Here is a 19,557-nt window from a genome sequence, read left to right as displayed (position 1 = left end):
TTCTGTGCACTGTGTATTCAGATGTTGATTACTGTGCTAGAGATCTGGTTGCAGTCCAGATGTTGGCATCGTCAAGTATCTCCTGTCTCAGTGTTGTATAAAATCATTTTCCATCACCTGATTGGTTAATAAAGACCTGATTAGCCAATGGCTGGCCAGAAGGTCACCAGAGAGTGTTACCATGTGAGGTTGAACAGAGCAGGAGCAGCCAGGGCAAGCCTAAGATAGCAGGTAATGGGACACATGACTGGGTGGTATGCAGCATGGTTGGTTAGAATAGATAAGAACTCTGCCCAGGCAGAGTGGAAGAAGCTCATTAATAAATACACTAGGACTCCATGTCATTTCAGAGCACGGGCAGGCCTAGAAAGCCCAGTACTTTTATACCTACTTGTGAAGAAATGTGTGCTCTTGAAGGTCTTAAGTGTTGCTGGCAACAAGTGTTTCCACTCTGGCCCTTCTCTTCCAGGGAGGGCCACCACCTGAGTGACACCAGTGCCTTGGCACTCAGAGGTAGACTGTGCAGCACAGATGTAGCCAAAGACCTTTTATTTGTGTAAAACTTAATCAATCACCAGGTGGAACAGATACAATGTTAGCACACCACTCCCGAGGCCCTGCTGGCTCTCTTCTGAAGTAATGCTAAACTCAGTGAGCAGACTCCCAGAGTCCCTGACAGTGTGCAAGCAGCTTCATGTTCTGCTTAGCTTAAGATTTCCAACACGGGTGGGCAAGGGTCAGATGTATTCACAGATGAGAAATTACAAGCTTGCCCTTCGAGCTCTAGCAAGTGACCTACAAAGTCCAGAACCTTGAGGGAGGGAGCTAAGCGTCCTTCACCACCCCCACCAAAGCTGGCCTCAGGGTGCGTCCATGCAGCTTGTAGCCCACCTTACTAACTAGTGCCACGGTGCCTGGTTCTTTCCCCTCCACAGGGGTGTGGAACAAGGCCTCATGTTCATAAGGGTCGAACTTAGCCCCAATGGGGTCAAGCCTGAGCAAGCCGTGTTTTGTGAACACCTTCTGAATCTGGACTTCAGTCATCACGAGCCCCTCATAAAGACTTTTCAGGTGAGGGTTGTTGTTGCTGATCTCCTCCTTTGGAACACTCTGCGTTGCCTTCTCCAGGATGTCTGCAACCTCCAGCAAGTCCTTACAGAAACCCTGGATGCCTGCACAGAGGAAAAGATGGTCTGCACTTAGTCTCAATTGCATGGGCTCCTCACACAGGGATGTTCATGATTTCTGGTCAAATCATACACAATAGAACCACAGTACTTTAATAATTTAAAACCATCTAAAGGAGCCTTCTCTGGGATAAGAGCAAGCAACATGGGCTAACAATGAGTAGCAAAGGAAGAAAACACAAGTTAAAAGGTGCCCTTGAGGCTCCCAAACCAAGGTGGCTGGCCATGGCCAGCTGAGCAACAGGTCAGCAGCAGGTGAAGGCAGTGGAAGAAGTCACACCACACTACATGCTGGCCACAGCTGCAACCCTGCTCCTTCCCCTTAGAGACCACGATGTTTGCTTACCATATAACTTGGCCTCCTCCACCAGCTTCTGGCTTCTCTGCCGTAGATTCTCAGTATCAGCCAAAGCACGTTTGTATTTTTCCTGGGGGTGGGGGCGCATTATGTAACAAGTGTGTAAGAAAGCCATTCTGATTTTGAAATGATTCAACACACTCCAAATCAGAACATAAATAAAACCTGTCATTAACTGAGATTTTTAGACAAAACCAGGACAGTTTAGAAGAGTAATTTATACCTGTGCTAGTGTCTACAAGAAGCAGGGAATGTTCTACCCAAGCCCACAATGGGAAAGAACCAAAAGGTCCTTAAGTTCTGACTGATACCTTTGTCACCGGTAGGGGAAGAATGCTACTTTCTTGTCTAGCTTAAGGGTGTGGAAGCACATCACTAGGGGTCACCAACCTCGGTTCCTGCCTCCCAGGAGAGGAAGACAGATCACCTGGTAGAAAATCTCAAGAAGGCTGAGCTCACATACCTGGCCAGATAATTACTGGGGCCAGAGGGTCCTTACCTTTCTCCATTTTCCTTGTAGCTACCTGTTTCTGACCATCTCCAGCTTAATGTCCATTGGTGGACTCCAGAGGCCTCTACTATACCTCTGTTCTCAGTTTTCAGGCAGTCATGGAGGACGGCTCTAAGACAGCCTGTCCTGGTCTAGCCTTGGTGACTTGGGAAATTCTGCTAGCTTTTCTGTCTCATTTTCCTAATCTATGAAAAGACCACAGTGCCAGCTATATAAGTGACACCACAATTGCCCACACTCTTAAGGAACTTGACTGGTGCCTGCTTCTTAACAGAGTGGTAATTGCTACCACTGACTCCCATACTCAACTCCTATACATAAAATTTTCTGGTTCCCTTCCTGAGTCCCAGCTCAATCCTAACAAGTAATCCTCATTTGCATAGAAAACATAGTAGTATTAACATTGCAGAGCTGACACAGAAGCTCCCCAGGTCAGAAGCAGAGCCACAGAGGGTTTGAATTCTAGTTCCCATTTGGCAGTTAGTTTTGCTACCTGGGTTTGCAGCAGGCAGTAGACAAATTACTGAAAGTCTTTGCTCTGTCACCTGTGAACTTGGAAGCTGTCATATGGACCATGCAGGCAGGAGTCCAGCAGTGTGCACACCCTGAGGGTCCTTACCATGGTCTCCCTCAGCTGCTCTTCCAGCTTCACCTTCTCTTCCAGGAGGCTCTTGTCTGCAGAGGGTGGATCTGTCTTTGGCTCACAATGACCCAAGTCCTCTTCCAGGTTCTGGCCATTGTTCTTCTGTTTCGTAGCTGTGCACAACAAGCGAGGAGAAGGCCTAAGGAAAAGCCCACACGTAAGTGAAGACAGCCTTTCAGCACGCTAAAGACAGAAAGCGCATTTTTAGAAAGCTGGGCTTTTGAGATGGCTCAGTGGGTAAGGGTACTGGCTACCAAGCTTGACAACCAGAGTTGTATTCCCAGGGACTCACACAGTAGAAAGAGCCAATTCTCCACAAGCTCTCCCAATCTCCACACACACTCACTGTACAGATATGCAACCCTCTCCCCCAACAAGGGAATGTTAAAACAAAAATTATAAGTTTGAGTAATTTCAAACTATTTGCTAAAAAAGACTTAGACCTCACAAAGGCAACCGTGACATACAAAAGGCATGTGCTATGGGGCTGGGGACGTGTCTCAGTAGGTGAAGAACCTGCAGCGCAACACTAAGACCCGAGTTTGCACTCCCAGAATCCATATAAGAAACCCAAGTATGGAGGCACACCTGTAGTCCTAGTCTTGGGGTGGCAAAGACAGGCAGATTCCTGAAGCCCACTGGCCAGCTACCCCAGCCAGATCATGAGCTTCAAGCTGGCTTACTGGGTTAAGGTACTAGCCACTAAGATAGTCATGACATAAGCTCAGTTCCCAGGACCTGTATGGTGGAAAGGAGAGAACTAATTTCTACAAGTTGTCCTGACTTCCACACATTTCCTATAGCCCCCAACAAATAAGTAAATGAGGGTAGGATAGAGAAAAGATACCTGATGTTGACCTGGGGCTTTCCCAATGTGCTCATATCACATACACCACACAAAGAATGTGGATGCCTTTTTAGGTGTGTCAGTGTGAGTGTATACCACTTGAGTGAAGTGTCCTAGGAGACCAGAAGAGGATATCAGATCCCCTGGAGCTGGAATTACAGGTGGTTGTGACTGTCCAATATGAGCTTGGGTCCTATAGAAAAGAAGCAAACACTCAGCCACAGAGCCATCTCTCTACTTCTGCTGCTACCCAAGAGTCTTTAACAGTACATGGCATAGGTGGCGGTGGCTGCCCCATTAGGTGGTATTAATGCACTCTGATACCCACCAGCTAACAGGATCACCGATAAAACAGTTCACAGAATGCAGCCCTGTCATTAAATGACATGTGACTATGTACAATCTGTAATCCATGCTTAACCTAGCTGTGTCCCCTATTTACCTCCTCATGTATTCTATGGTGTCAAGGCCCTTTCATAGAACAAGACCTACTGCACATCCTGCTTATGGCAGTGGACTAAGCAAAAATCTTGTCATCAGAGAGAAAAAGTAAACACCCAAAACACAATGACCTATGGCTTCAGGGAAACCCAGGAGACTAGTCAGGCCCTCACAATGTAACTGGCTGGCTTGGAATTTGATATGTAAAACAGGTTGGCCCCAAACTCAACAGGGCTCTCTCTGTCTGCCTCTACCTCCCAAGTGCTGGGGTTAAAGGTGTGGACCACAATGCCCAGCAAACTGATTTAACAAAAAAAGAAAAAAAGATGTATTAGTATATTTATCATGTGCATGTTTGTCTGTTCCTGTGTGCCTTTGTATGTGTGTGTCTGTGTAAGTGTATGCCTAGGAAAGCCAAAACCACTGGCTACTTTGGAGTTGGCATTATAGGCAGTTGTGATCTGTCCCAGTGTGGGTGCTAGGAACTAAACTTGAGTCCTCTACAAGAGCAGTGAGCACTCTCAGCCACTGAGACTTCTCTCCAGGCCCTGGTTTTCTTTCTGATGTTTATTTTCTTTCATTTGTTTATTCAGAGATTGAGTCTGGCAATAAACTTGCAATCCTCTAACCCAGTGTTCTAGGTGCTGAGTCCTGGGATTGCAGCGTGTGCTCCTGCACAGGTTCACAGCAGGCCCAGGTGAGTTACAGAGTAGAGTAGACAAGAGATACATTTCAGGAATCACTTGAACAGAGGAATGGAAGTGCAGTATGAGTGCTGTGCAGAGGAAATGGAAAGAGAGGTCCAAGTGAGTCCTGGAAGTGAGGCTGAGGAGGCAGACAGGAGAAGTGTGGGATCTCCTGGCGCTGGAGTAACAGGTGGCTGTGACCTCCCCAATGTGGATGCTGGGAACCAAACCCAGGTCCTCCACAAAAGCAGCCAGTGCTTAACCACTGAGACTCATCTCTCTCTGGCCCCAGCAGTGACCTTTTAATTTTATTTTTACTTTCATGCTTTTAAAAAGGCTAAGAGTTTGGGCTTGGTGGTTGAGAGCATTTGTTACTGTTGTGGACCTGATTTGGATTCCCAGCTAACAACCACATCTAACTGTAACTCAGGTTCCAGGGTATCTGACACTCTTCTGAACTATGAAGCCACTAGGCATACATATGGTACTTAAACATACATAACAGGCAAAACACCCAGACACATAAATTTAAAAAAAGAAAATCAGTAATTAATTTTGAAGAACAAAATTGTGCTAAAAAAATGAAAATGTGAAGCCTACCTTCACTATGAATTATTTCCACCCCTAGGAGTGACAATCCCTGCCTTTCAGCAGATGAGTCTTACTGTACAGATCCTTTCATGTAAGGAATTCCTAGGGCTAGTCTCAGGGAAGAGTGAAGCCACGCTTAGGGATGCTGTGGAGTTATGACTAGCAGCTATACAGCTTTCTGTCCTTCCTACTAGAGCACCTTTCTTCAAAACCACAAATTCAGAGACAGACATGAACCAAGCTGGGGGATGGGGGATGGGACAGGACCGGATGGGATGGGAAATGGGGCTGCTTTCCTGTCAACTCTAAATAGAGCACCACTAATAAGAAATGCTTCCACAGGAATACTCCAGACTCCTTTGCTCCCAGCTCTTTGCACAATGTAAGCCTGTCTTCATCTTGTAGTCACATGTAAGAGATCATCCACCTGCTAACTCTCACCAGATGAAAAGCCCAGCTCCCATTCCTCTCAGTTTCCACATGATTCAGGCAAAGTCACTGGTTTTTTTTTTTTTTTTTTTTTTTTTTTTTTTTTTTTTTTTTTTTTAATCAACCAACAACGTTGTCCTAGCAGAGAATAAGCTAAAGATACTGAGCATCTGCCTAACTTTGGAGGTGCGACTCAAAAACCTGAAGCCACGGGTTAAGGTAAAGATGGCAAAAACACGGGCATTTGTCTAAATAAACCGCGCACACACTGGCTTTGTTGCTCCTTGGACCTCCACGGAGGACAAAAGTGGGGAGGGAACATGAGGGACAGTGGGAAAAGCCCATAAACCAGGCAGCACACATCCTGGTTTGGATTAGGGATTAGCAACCCCAGCCCCTGGGCAGGCGGGCTTCTGCTTGGCTGCCTGACCTTGGGCAAGTCTCCCGCTTCTGGGGTTGTCTTTTGCAATTCCAGGAGGGGTGGTGCCCCTATGCCCGTGAGTGCCGAGTGTCGCCAGACAAGCAAATGGCGGAGCCTTCCACCTGACGCATCGCCCAGATCCCCGCATTTACGCCCCAGCGGCCCCACTCCTCGGCTCCTGAGCCCAGTTCCTGTAGCGCCGCACAGCAAACACCGGGACACCCGCGCCTTGAGGCCAAACACGGGAACCCGACTGTGAAGATGTGACTTCAGGGCGCACGAGCACCAGCTATGGGGACCAGAGCTGCTGTTAAGGCCCCCTCACCACAGCTTTCGGCCGTGAGTGAGGCCGACACGGAGGAGCGCTGCTCTCTTACCTGAACGACAGCGCCAAAGCCGGGAGGCTGCGCCTTGCCAGCCTCACGCACCGAGCCGCCATGATTGCCCCCGAGGTCGCGTCACTGCGCCCACACTGAGCACGCGCGGACGTCCCTATACCGGTTTTTCCACCTACTGCTGCACTTTAGCTAATCCGTGACCGCTGTTGTTCTGATGGACAGATCATTTCCACCAATAATTGCGAGTCATGACGGAGTACTGTTTCCCCCCCCTCCGATGGGCGGAGACTGAGGCTTCTGGGAGCCCCGGAAGGTGAGGAGGTGAAAGGTGAAGTGGGAGGGGTGGATGGAAACGGAGCGTCTGTGGGCGTGGGCGCGCCGGGGGCTAGCCAATGAAGAGGAAGAGCGCCGGGGCGGGGCGGGAGGCGGCGAGCGCTGGGCGGGGACCGGGGAACAGGAGCCAGATGGTTGGTCCTTGCTTTAGACTTCTGCTACCTTCTGCCGGCGCAACGTGAGTGTCCGGGAAGAGACGGACCCCATCTCTACTATACCGCAAGCGCGTTGTGTCAGCTGGCTGGTTGTGGACGGCCCGATGAGAGTGACTTGGTTTTGTACCTTCTGCCACCTCCAGTTTTTTCAGAATGTAACATAATTAAAAAGAACTAACAGCAGCGTATGCAGGAGAGCTTCGAAGATACGGGTGCAGAAGTTTGGTCAGTGCTATGGGGGAAGGTCGCAGAGCTGAGAGATGTCGGAGCATGCTTTTTGTCCTGTCTAGGTATGTGCAGCTGCTTCCTTCCTCCCCAGGCTCCCTCAAATCCCAAAACAGAACGCTTTGTCCGTGGACTACAACTTTGTGGGTGCCCTTGAAAGGACCAAAATTGTATTATTTAACTTCACTCTTATTAAAACCTTTTCCTCAACACATGCTACTTTTTGCCGGGGGACTGGAGCATGTCCACACAAAAGCACAGCTCTCACCTCATAGGGAATAAGTTTACTCTGGAATCAGTTATGAGTGACTGGCCCAGAAACAGTTTTAGGGTACCCCCCCCCCAATCCTATGTTCCAAGGTGACAGCAGTTTCAGGAAGTTTGCATAGTAGCAGAACAAAGAAAGCCACAAGTAAGGACATAAAATGTATTAGTGGAAACATTAAGTAGGTGATTACAGCAAACAGGAATCTCAGCTGTAGGCCTCAGATGCTATTTGATATCACTCTTAGCCCTTTGATTGATGGAGAGTGGGGTTTTGTTACTATGTTACCAAGATTTTAATCTGCTTATCATACATGATGTTAGGTCTGACACAGAGTTGGGCAAGGAGTCTATTTAATGGACTACAGATTACCCAAGATAAATTGTAATTAGGATCTGCACCTGCAATGATTTAGCCTCTCCACAGTCATTGAGGTTTTAATCCATCAGTCAGCCTTTGCAGACAGTTTCTTTCCAGGAATACTGGTTCATTGGTGTTTGGTAGGACAAGCGGCCTGGTTTGCTAATTGATTAGGGCTGGCGTCGAGTAGGAGGAGAGAGGATACTGTTAGAACAACAATGAAATTAAAAGTCATAATTGGATTGAGTCCATGGCACTTGGTTGTGATGGAGCAGACCAACTGTGAAAGGGGCAGGGGACTCGAATGTGATGGGTATCAGATGATAATATAGTGCCACTGGCCCTTTTGTTAGGGAATGATATGGGCCAATGGTCAGGGCTCTGAATGGGAATATTTATGGTAAATTGTCATATTGTTTGGGAATGGCTTTAAAAAATGCTCTAGTTTTAAATGGTGAGATTTCTTGTAAGACTGTGGGAAAGTGATAACAGTGCTGAAGCCGGTGGTGAATACCATGGGGCTTACACAAACCCTTTGAAACTTTCTGGAATAAGACTTAAACCTCCTGTGGCTTTCCCTGGCAGTAACACCAGGTCACCAAATTGCTTCTGTCTTGAACATGGTTACTCTTAAATCTTGGGTCTTCTCATTTGCTATGAGACTTCAAATAAATGATAATGACCACAACCAGCATGTTGTAAGCAGAGACAGATGAAGCTGCTGTGTGTGGAGGTGTGGATCTTCCCAGGTTCGAGGACCCTGGGGACTCTGAAGCCCTTCTCAATCCAGGGCTCTTCTGCCAGGAGGCATACCGGCCTGTGCTGCCACCTGGTGACCCACTCAGGAACTACTTGAATGGGAGCCGCCTCCAAAGGTTACCGGTTTAGGCAGTTCTATAGTCCCACTGAGATCCAGAACTTCTCCACCCACCTAGCCAGCAATCTTCACAAGGAGATGGAGCTGCCTGGAGAAAACACTTGGGTTAACTGTCTGGGTTCACATTCAGCAGTGGTCATGGAGAGCCCACCAGAGACAGGGGTGCCAGAAGGTCAAATGAACTCGTGGGGTGGCCCCAGAGAGGATGAAGTGCTGTTTACAAAGAAAACCAGTCCTCAGAAGGTCATGCAGATGGCTCAGCAGCTTGACTGTGGGTATGATCTGCATTCCAGCATAAAGTCTGCTATGTGCCAGGCACTTTAAGATGTTCTCTTATGGATCAGACCCAGGACTTGCTGGAGTGCGGTCAGGTTAGGTGAATCACACAGCTAGAAGAAGACATGGCTCTTGAATATTCCTTCATATTGCCCCGCATGCACTGGTGTGGAAAGCAGAACCAGCGCTGTCTCCCAACGGTGTCCATTGCTGTCTTCAGCTACAACATGATGGTGATGCCTCATTTAGGGAGTGGCTCTTCATTCCCTCATGCAACTTAGAAACATTTGGGATTGATGGATGTGGAGGTTCACCACCTTTATCAATTTGACCGGATTGGAATCACCTAGGGGAGACACATGGGGGCATGTCTATGACACGATCACCGAGAACCTCCAGAGAGGTTTAACTGAGGGAAGATGCACTCTGAATGTGAGTGGCACCATCCTGTGGACTGAAGCCAGGGCTGGATGAAAGAGAAGAAAGGCCAAGGAGCACCCTCTGTCCTCTCCCTCTGCTCCCTGGTCCTGGAAATGTGACTAGGCAGCCTCAAGCTCCTGCTGCATGCCACCCTCACCAGGATGGATTGTAACCCTCTTGAACTAGTAGGAGCCCTTCTTCCCTCAAGCGGCATCTTGCCAGCTGTTTTGTCATAGCAATGGAAGAGGTAACCAGGAAACTAGGAGTAGCAGACAGTTCTCATGGACTCCAAAGACCACCCACACCTTTCCCATCATGCAGTCAGACATTCATCCTAGGTGCTGCTGGGCAGGAGCTTGCACTTGGCATCTGTGTCCCAAGTCCATTGTCTTTGAGGTAGAGATCGACTTGTAAGTTTGAAGTTTTAAGTCCTTTAAAAGCAGCCAGAAGTGAAGTCCAGGTGAAATCAGGAGAAAAACTAGACTCCCCATCGCTGACTGGAAGGTAGACAGGTGATCCTAGGAGCAGAGAGGCAACCCCCAGCGGAAGCCAATTAGAATATGAGCACTTCAAACCTGCAGCCTGCAAGAGTGGGAAAAACCAGCCACTGGGCAGAGCCTGGTGAGCTTTGGAAAGGAGATCTGGTCAGTCTCACAGAAGCCACAACACTGCCTTCTCCCCACTTGGTTGCCTTTATGACCCCTGACTCAGAAACTTGGTTTCTCCACCCCACCCAGGTACATGTGTTTCAAATGGAAAAAGATGGATGCTCTTGGCAGGAAAAATACCAGTGTGGGAGGAGGGAAGGCTGTGGATGATCAGATTGAAGTCACCTGCTGCGGAGACTTCCTGTAAGGCCTTTTATTTGGGTTGGCAGGTGCATGGGAGATGAACAAACACAAAATTAGCCTCTGTTTCCTTGGGAACATTTCAAGTGATGGTGGCATCTGGGTTCTCAGACATCTCCAGAGTAGTCACAGGAGTGGATGTAACATGGCCTTAGCCACTTAGACTTGGAGGTGCTAAAGTCCCAAGATCCTGATGACATCTTATAAAGCTGGTGGGTGTGAGAAAACATTTGACTATGAAACTGGTTACATTATCTGGCTGAAGACCCTCGTACCATGAACCCTCCCGTGTGGTGATCAGATCAGGCAAGCAGAAAGTTTTCAGAGTTGGGAAAGTGCCAAAGGCATACAGAAGTGGGGGTCCTATACAATAGTGAGTGAGTGCTTATCACGGACATGCAGGAACTGACACATGGGGTTATTTAAAGATGACAGCTTTTCCCTGGTGGGACCCCTTCCTCTTGATTGCTGGCCCCGCGTGCCTGCCATCCCAGTTCACCCACTGCAAAGGAGATGGCTGTATAGACAATCATTATACACAGCACTATGAAGGAACTGGCATCTACTCCCTCCCTCTGGGAGGCAGAAGTCAATAGAGCCAGCCTCCCTGGGCTGCAGACAGGGTATGGCAGAGCACACTCTGCTTGGGGTCCCAGGGCGTGGTGCATGAGGCCTTCTTAGCTGTGTGTGACCCTTGTATTCCCCACCATCCTCTCCCTGCCTTTCCCACGGCTTCCTCTAGCCATCCTAGAGCCCTCGGTAATCCAGATAGGCCTATGTTTTAGTTCTTTAATTTAACCATCTTTGCATAGTTCCATGTCTATATGCCAAATGCTTAGGATAGGGGCACATTTGAGTACTGTTGTTTAGCTCTGAGGCAGGATGAGGCCAGAGTTTGAATCTGCTGTCTTTCAAAAGTGTGTGTGTTGGAACCTTGGTTTCTAGTGCAGCCGTATTCATAAGTTGGGTGAGATAATCATAGCACTACTTCCAGGTTGGTTGGTTTGCCTCTCTCTCTCTCTCTCTCTCTCTCTCTCTCTCTCTCTCTCTCTCTCTCTCTCTCTCTCTCTCTCTCTCTGCTTCCTGAAGGCCATTAGGTGAGCATCTTTCCCACCACGGCTCCCAGCCGTGTATTCTTGCCTCATCACAAGGCCAGAAAGAATGGAGCCTAGTAGCCAGGGGTGAAACCACTGAGATCATGTCAGAGTAGACGTTTCGCTGCTTGTCTTGGGTATTTTATCACATCCATGGAAAACTGACAGCACACAGGTCCTCCAGCAGAAGCCACAAATGAACCCTATTCCTCAGTGTGTTAGGAGGAATATTTCAAAAGAGGTAGTGTGGGGAGCGAGCTGGGAAGGCAGGGGGATAAGTCTTCAGGGGCTGGATCTTGGAGCCCTCTGCTTCCTGTGGGATTATTCTTGCATTTTCAGGCAGCTCTCAGAGTCCTCTTCTGTCCTGAATCACTGTGAGCATGAAGCCTGACATGGGGCGGAATTATTTTTTTTCTTGTTGTGAGACAGGCTCTTATGATGTAGTCATGACTGGCATGGAATTCATAGATATAACCTTGCCTCTGCCTCCAGAATGCTGGGATTAAAGGTGTTCACCACCACTCTAGTGGAATCAGTGTTTAGAGATAGACCTGGCCATCTGAGTTTGATTCCTGGATCCTGCAGTGGGTGAATAGAACCAAGTCCTGAGAGTTGTACACACACACACACACACACACACACTTAAATCTAACAATAAAATATATATTTAACAGAAAGGTGTGTTTCTTTGTAGTTAATTTCATATGCCATAGCCCCTGAGCGCTAGTGCCATCTGGTGGCCACATCTTTACCTTATTTGTCTTACCACTAGTCGTTGCCCTTAAAATTGTTTTCAGTTCATTAATTGTGTGTGTGTGTGTACACGTGCGCATGCACACATATGTATGTATGTGCATGCCTATGTATATGCGGGTGCCTGTGTGTGAGAATGCATGTAATGTGCATGTAGAGACCACATGTGGCATCAGAGTAGAACCCCTAGCTTTTGGGACAGGACCTCTTACTGGGACCCGATGCTCACTGGTTAGGCTAATTTCTACCTTCCTGTTCCTGAGATTACAACCATGGTGCTACTTGCTTTCAGTTTTGTTTTGTCTGTCTTTTTCTTTAGGATTCTGGAATTGAATTTGGGTTCCCATGTTTGTGCAGCCCTTTCTCTACTGTGCCATCTCCCCAGTCCCCGTTAAGACTGTTGTGAAGTAACTGCTTGGTCAGCTCAGGCTTCTACATGACATACCTTCCCTTACTTACTTTGCATTTTATTTTATTTTTTTTACTGCATTTGCCTTGATTCAATGTCGATAGTTTAAAATTGAAATATTTTATTATTTTGTCATGTGGCCCAGGCTGGCCAAGATCTTGCCTTACTTCAAGCTTATTTTAGGAAATCTTTTGTTTATTTGTTTGGATGCATAAAAATTGTGTTTATTTGTGGGGTGTTTGTGACAGTGCCACCCATGCACACATTGTATGACAGTAGATCATGGTAAGCCAGTCTATCATTTCTATAAATTCTTAGTTGTAAAACTCAAAGCCTTTCCTTTAAGATTTTTTTTGGGGAGGGAAATATAGTTATAAGGGAGGTTAGCCCCCCTCAGAATCAATACAGGGCATACCCAGACACCAAATTCTTAGCACAAAGGAGATTTCTTACTCTGGAGGGGCAGGTGAGGTGGGTGGGGTGCTCCGAAAGCAGACTGTGAAGCAGCAGTACACAAGCAGGCGTTTCCACAGGAGTGCGGTTTGAGGAGGAAGAAGGGAAGTGTGCGCTAGGGTGAGTTGGTAAATCCTGACTGGACATGCTAGCCAAATAATGAGTTTTGATTGTTGGACCTCGGTTATTTGTCTCAGGAATGAGTCAGTAGGCTTTGGGGGCTGGTTTTAGGGATGCAGTCTGTTTTTAGTAAGGGGAGAAGGGTCCAAGACAAAACCTGTGGGCAGCATGTTTGCCATGTATTATTATTTAGTCACCTCATGGGGTGACAGTTGTTCCACATGCTAACTTGGTGCCTGGCCATCTTTCCCAGCCTCCTCCACACTCAGTTCATATTGAATGGGACCAGCTATGCTGGTGTCTACTCTGCCTTGTCTCTAACTCAGTGTGGTTGCTCTGAAAGCTTACTAACAGCCTTTGCTGTCAGCTCCCACCATTAAAGGGCACTCTGTTCAAGAAATAAGGTCAAGAAACTTGTGTCACAGTAGTGGCCTTTCTCAAAGCCAGCTGTCCTCTCCTGAGACGGATTCACCAAGCTCTTACCTCCCTTCACTCTTAAGCTTTAAAACCCTACCCCATGCCTTCCTAACAGAAAGCTTGAATCACGAGTCAGCTCATCACCGGCTCTTTTATTCACAACCTGCTGCTGGCCTTGCATCACACCCAGCACCACAGGACCTCAGCAAGGGCTCTGTGGAGAGGCTGAGATGGAGGGGTTAGGTGGGTTCTGTGGAGGGACTGAGATGCAGGGGTGAGGTGGACTCTGCGGAGAAACTGAGATGCAGGGGTGAGGTGGACTCTGGAGAGACTCAGATGCAGGGGTGAGGTAGGCTCTGTGGAGAGGCTGAGATGGAGGGTGAGGTGGGCTCTGTGGACGGACTGAGATGCAGGGGTGAGGTAGGCTCTGGAGGGACTGAGATGCAGGGGTGAGGTAGGCTCTGGAGGGACTGAGATGCAGGGGTGAGGTGGGCTCTGCGGAGAAACTGAGATGCAGGGGTGAGGTGAACTCTGGAGAGACTCAGATGCAGGGGTGAGGTAGGCTCTGCGGAGGGACTGAGATGCAGGGGTGAGGTGGGTTCTGTGGAGGGATTGAGATGTAGGGGTGAAGTGGGTTCTGTGGAGAGGCTGAGATGGAGGGTGAGGTGGGCTCTGTGGAGAGGCTGAGATGGAGGTAGGTGTGTGCTGTTGCAAGGATGGCTACTGTAAAAGGAGGGTCACTGACATTTGGCAAAGGAAGGACTAGGGTGGCTCAGACAGCCTGGAATGGAGCATCAAGGCAACTAACTGAGCAACAGATGGGCCCATTCCCCTCGGTCTTCCCCAGATCTGGTGGGTTTAGAGGAGACAGGCAGGGCTTCCACTCATTCACACTTTGCTCTCTCCAGGACCCCATTTGTGCCTTACAGGGGCACAGCAGTACCTTCTTTAGTGAGACCCATGGGTGGGACACCCTTTGCCCTGAGTATGAGTTTGGCTGCCTGTGATGCTCAGGGTCACAGGCTTTTGGTAAGAGCAGTGGGCAGGCACTGCGTCGCCTGCAGGCCCCGTGCTCATTTGTCATAGTTACGCAGCACGATGCTGCACACAGCCCTCACAAGGAGATGAACACCGCCAAGTTCCAATAACACTGCACAAAGGAGAAGATGGCCGGTGGACAGGCAAGCCCCGCGAGCAAGCATAGCTTGCTGCTTCTGATCTAGGCTTGTGCTGTTGTAGCTTTAAGTTTTTAAATGTTTCCATACAGATTTTACTTATTTTTTTTTTCCCTTCAGCTGTTCAACCCAGGGTCTGGCCTTTTCAAGTGCTTCTCTATGTTAGCCTGAACTCAACTGCTGACACTTGCCACTTAGTCTTCATTCTGGGACCCCAGAGACATTCTTCTCTGCTGTGACTGTGCATAGATAGCCTTACATCCTTGGCTGTCACTTAACCACACCTCAGGGTTCTGCAGTGGGGAGGTGTGCCCCATCGCTGCCCTGTATTTAAGCTTCACAAGAGGTCCCACAGGTGTCTCTCACTTGAAGGGCAAGGGCCAGCAAGACCATGCCAGTTGGGATTCTGTTACCAGTGAGGTCATGTGATGCTGCTTCTGTTGCACTCTCTGACCTCTCCTGACCTGTTTGAGACCTGCTTTGCATCCCTGACTCACCTCTGTCTCAAACTCTACTTCTTAGAATGTGTGGGGGTGAAGGGGGTTAGTGATTTCTGGTCAGCCTTTCTGCACACTAACCACGAGGCTCAGGGGTGTTTATGCTTTTCTTCTGAAAGCTTTCCTTTTCACCCTTAAAGGATTTATCTCTCAGCTTCCTGACCCCAGAAACCCTCTAAAGCTGTTTGCAGAAGGTTCTTCACCACAGAAAAGAACAACAGCCTGCCACACAAAATATGTGCAGGGCCAGTTTGACTGGGTCTGTTTGAGAAGTGTGTGTGTGTGTGTTAGTACAGTTTGAGAGGAGAGGAGGGAGTCGGGGGAGGTTCCAGAAAGAATCAGCTAAAGGAGAAAGATTGCTTGAGTGTGAGTGGTGTTGCATAAAGCCTTTCTCTAAGATTGAAACATTTTATTCTGTAGGAAACTTCTGAAACATTTTATTCTGTAGGAAACTTCTTAAGTAGAGGGGTAAACAAGTCAAAATAGCTTCCGGAAGTCCCTGAAACTGACCAAATTCACTAGGCCCCTCCCTGCCAGGGTAAGCTATAAAAGCCGAGAGTCTACTGTGCTACAAGGGAGATAAGCTACAAAGTACATTCTCAGAGTTGGCAAAATGACTCTCAGAGGAGAAAAGCTTCAAAGAAGACTCCAAGACCAGACCAGCTGCCTGGAAGAAGCAAAAACCAGCTGAGCTGTCTGGAAGAAGTTTAGATCAATTGAAGCATCTGGAAAGGACAATCTCTAACCTGCCGAGCTTCTTGTGTGTTGTTCAGTGTGTTCCAGGTTCCCGCCTTTATGAGCTCGTGCTGGGGTGGGCTTTGATGATACTGCTGTTTTTGAGTCATTTCTACTCCTATAAGTAATTCTGCATCCATACTCCTGTGAGTAACCCCAAGAAAACTCATTGGTTCACCAAACTAGACTCTGGTGGTGTCTGTATTTGGTCTGTTATGGGTTCCCTGCCTGGTACAAGTGGATGTGTGTGTTGCAGCTCCCCGAAAAAAGTTTTGTCACATAACAGGTGGCATCATCCTAAAGTCTGGGGTGCTAGGATGGAATAAAAAAGGAAGTCAGTCAGCCTCTCTGTCTCGCCCTCCCTGCCTTGCCCCCTCTTCCTCCCGCTCTAGCTCTCACTCTCTTGCTTTCTCCACCACTCTCCTTCCTTCCCTCCCTTGTTTCCTTTCTCCCCATCTCTTCTCAGTCCCTTTCATTTTTTTTGTTAGGAGATAGTTTCCTGAGTTCAACAGTCTCAGGAACAAGTTCCATCTCTGTCAGAGTTAAACCTGAGCTCATGTTCCCAGGCCCCAGCACCCAACTCGTGTCCTGCTTCTTCAGATGTTTCCTGTTTGTCTGCTAAGCAGTAAAGGAGGTAAAGAGGGAAGATGCTGTGATCCCGTTATCTAAACTAAGGCACACAAGTCATAAATGTGCTGCCTGTCTTGACTTAACTGACTACGTGCAGCTTGACACTCCTTTGTTCCCTGATCATTCTAAATTCCAAGTCAGAGTCCAGGAGGGGGCTTAAGTCAGCAGCTGACTCAAGGTGACCCAGATACGTCTAGGTCACCAATGTTAACTTCCTTGCTTAACCCCTTGTGTTAAAATATAATTGGTCAATGCAACAGTCCACTCCAGTCTCCTTACTTTGTGTTCCTGTCCTATAAAAATGTTGTACAATCTTCCTTTTGGAACACAGTTTAGACCCTGAACTGGCCGCCTCCCTGAGTGCTCAGAAAATAAAACTTTCATTTTTATGTTCTTTTTTTTTTTAAATGAGGTATTGTTTTAAAAGACTTATTTATTTTATGTATGTGAGTACATTGTCACTCTCTTCAGACACACCAGAAGAGGACATCAGGTCCCATTACAGATGGTTGTGAGCCACCATGTGTTTGCTGGGAATTGAACTCAGGACCTCTGGAAGAGCAGCCAGTGCTCTTAACCTCTGAGCCATCTCTCCAGCTCCAAAACTTTCATTTTTAAGCTTCCATCTCTGAAGTGAGTTTTCTGAGCTTCCACCCTGAACCCAACTAATACTTTCACACTTCCTCCTTCTCTCCCTTCCCCCACATCCCCCTTTGCATCCCTCATTCTTTCTGTCTCTGTGCCTCTGTCTCTCTCTTTCCTTCTCCCCTCCCCTCCATCCCTCTGCCTTCCTCCTTCCAGACTTCCTTAAGGCAAGCAGACTTTCCATAACTCCACCCACCAGATGTTTCACCTAACCACAGGCTCACATCAGAGCCAAGGCCTGAACCCTAGGAACTCTGAAACAAATCCAACAGTCCCTCTAAGATGTTCTGTGTGCTTGTCACTGTGGTGGGAAACTGAAGAAAATGGCATGTTCCAGAAAAGAAGGGCAGTTAGCAGCAACTTGGCAAGTTCTTCCTGCAGTGTCCTTCCTGATGATGCTCTTTGAGGCATGACACCCCGGGGTGGGGTGTGGAGCCACCTAGCAGTGATCTGTGGGTAGGGACAAGGTTTCTTTTCTTTGGACTTGGCTATACCCAATTTTTAAAGATGCACATGCATTATTTAAACACTGTGTTAATCCACAATCTCTGTACAACATAAAGGTGTGTGTGTGTGTGTGTGTGTGTGTGTGTGTATGTATGGGGGTGGGGGAACCCTACCTTATAAAACTGCAGCTGGCAGAGCCAGGATATCTCCATGCAGGCCCCTCCCAGGACACCTGCAATTTGATTTCCTGGAAACACCTGCAAAGCAATCTACCTCAAAGTTCTGGAATATTGTGTATGTACCAGACCTGTGTTCTTCACAGATACCAAGTTTTACCTACACTGCATTACTCATTCCTCCTCTTAACTAAAACCCCTCAGAGCTGTTTAGGTTTGCAAGGGTGCTTGTGCTGCCCTGCTATCTTGAATGCTGATTCAGCTCATCTGACCCCCATCCAGGGATATTCAAAACACTTCCAATTCTTACCAGCCAGGCATAATGATATATGTATACCTTTAATCCCAGCACTTGGGAGGCAGAGGCAGGTGAATTGCTATGAGTTCGAGGCTAGCTGATCTGCATAGTTCTGAAACAGTCAGAGCAACATAGCAAGACCCTATCTTAACAAAACAAACAAAAAGTTTCCATTTTTTTTTTTGAACAGACATCCACATATGTATACATGGTTAAATTACAGAAATGATAAAGAATTGCCATAGAGACTTTTGGTCATCCAGAATATAGAAAGCAAAATATAAAGGAAGCCTGTCTGAGAAAAAATGGCCTTCACCAAAAATGCTTCCGGGCAAACTGGATGTCCACATAGGGAAGACTGACTGACGTCTGCCTCATGTCTGCTCAGAAGGTGCCTTCCACACAGTTGCAGATCTGTGTGGGACATGAAAACAAAAAGCTCCGAGGCCTCGAAAGGGCTGCTCTTCAAGTGAGCCATTATCAACCAGGCTGAATTGAAAAGAAGGCCTTCTGTCATCAAAGAGGGTGAGAGAAAGGCTTAGAGGGAGGGTTAGCTGGTTATAGCTGTAACCTGTGTGAGGATTCCTGTCCACAAACAGAATCATAGTTCACAGAAAAGACAGCCCCACGGAGAGACACTACACCTCACAGAATGTGTGTTAATTATTTTTCTTGTTACCTGATGAAGCAACTTAAAAAAGAGTTTGTCTGGGTCTCAGTTCAAGGGTTCAGTCCATCATGGTGGGGAAAGTGTGTGCCTGCAGTTAGGAAGCAGAGCCATGGATGCTGGTGCCCAGCCCGCTTTCCTCTTTATTCAGCCTAGGACCCAGTCCACGGGATGGGACCCCTCATCAGACTGGGTCTTCTCACCCCAATTACACTAATCTAGAAACTCCCTGGCAAATATACCCAGTGGTTTGTTTCCACGTTGAATCTAAATCTCATCATGTTGACAGTCAGGACGAACCATCACACAGTGATACTGCATTTCATCAACCATGAACAGGATGCTGAGGAAATCCCAATGTGAAGCCACTCCCTACTCCACCGACAGCTGAGATCAGACAGCAGCGTTCTGTGGGGTGTCATCTTAGGCTATTAGATTTGGGGGTATTTGTTCTGCAACTATAGCTAGCTAATGCACTCATTTGGGAAGGCTTTTAGGAATGGTCCAGAGGGTGGCAGAGATACCTTTGGGAGTCAGGGTTTTAGAGACTTATTTTTAAATTATATGTGTGTGGTGGGTGCAGGTACAGGCCTCCACAGGGCATCAGAGCCATTGGAGCTGGAGGTACAGGGGCTTGGGAATCACCGGATATGGGTACTAGGAACTGAACTTAAGTCTCCTGCAAGAGCAGTACATCCTCCTTAATCACTGAATCATCTCTCCAGCCCACTGGGACTCGGAGTTTTAGAGTTGACTGGTATTTTCTATTTGGATGTAGTGTGCAGGGTACCCTGTAATCCTAGTATGGGAGGCCAGGCGGGAACACTGTG

The 19,557-nt window shown here is 47.7% G+C and overlaps 2 protein-coding genes across 2 annotated transcripts in view; one reads left to right on the top strand and one right to left on the bottom strand.

The window, feature by feature from the left end:
* Nucleotides 1–532: 532 nt before the first annotated feature.
* Nucleotides 533–6,648, bottom strand: Grpel1 (GrpE like 1, mitochondrial). The gene is made up of 4 exons (XM_034509511.2): nucleotides 6,492–6,648; nucleotides 2,676–2,838; nucleotides 1,534–1,615; nucleotides 533–1,172 (listed from the first exon to the last, which is right to left on the bottom strand). Exons 1-4 carry the CDS (start codon nucleotides 6,551–6,553, stop codon nucleotides 826–828), a joined length of 654 nt encoding a protein of 217 aa, XP_034365402.1. The 5' UTR covers nucleotides 6,554–6,648; the 3' UTR covers nucleotides 533–825.
* Nucleotides 6,631–19,557, top strand: part of Sorcs2 (sortilin related VPS10 domain containing receptor 2) — a 450,334-nt gene continuing 437,407 nt past the window's right edge. The window contains exon 1 of the mRNA XM_076938388.1: nucleotides 6,631–6,765. The gene's annotated coding sequence lies outside the window, so the exon portion shown is untranslated. The remainder of the gene's footprint in view (nucleotides 6,766–19,557) is intronic.

Source organism: Arvicanthis niloticus, chromosome 7, assembly GCF_011762505.2.
Source record: "Arvicanthis niloticus isolate mArvNil1 chromosome 7, mArvNil1.pat.X, whole genome shotgun sequence".
Classification (NCBI taxonomy): Eukaryota; Metazoa; Chordata; class Mammalia; order Rodentia; family Muridae; genus Arvicanthis; species Arvicanthis niloticus.
This window is presented reverse-complemented; position numbering and strand designations above follow the sequence as displayed.

Excerpts from the sequence above, each read along its gene's own strand:
- Grpel1 (XM_034509511.2), bottom strand. The coding sequence starts at position 6,553 with ATGGCGGCTCGGTGCGTGAGGCTGGCAAGGCGCAGCCTCCCGGCTTTG. Across the intron at positions 2,839-6,491 it reads GCTTTGGCGCTGTCGTTCAG|GCCTTCTCCTCGCTTGTTGT; the intron begins GTAAGAGAGCAG and ends GCTTTTCCTTAG. Across the intron at positions 1,173-1,533 it reads GGAGGAGGCCAAGTTATATG|GCATCCAGGGTTTCTGTAAG; the intron begins GTAAGCAAACAT and ends TCCTCTGTGCAG.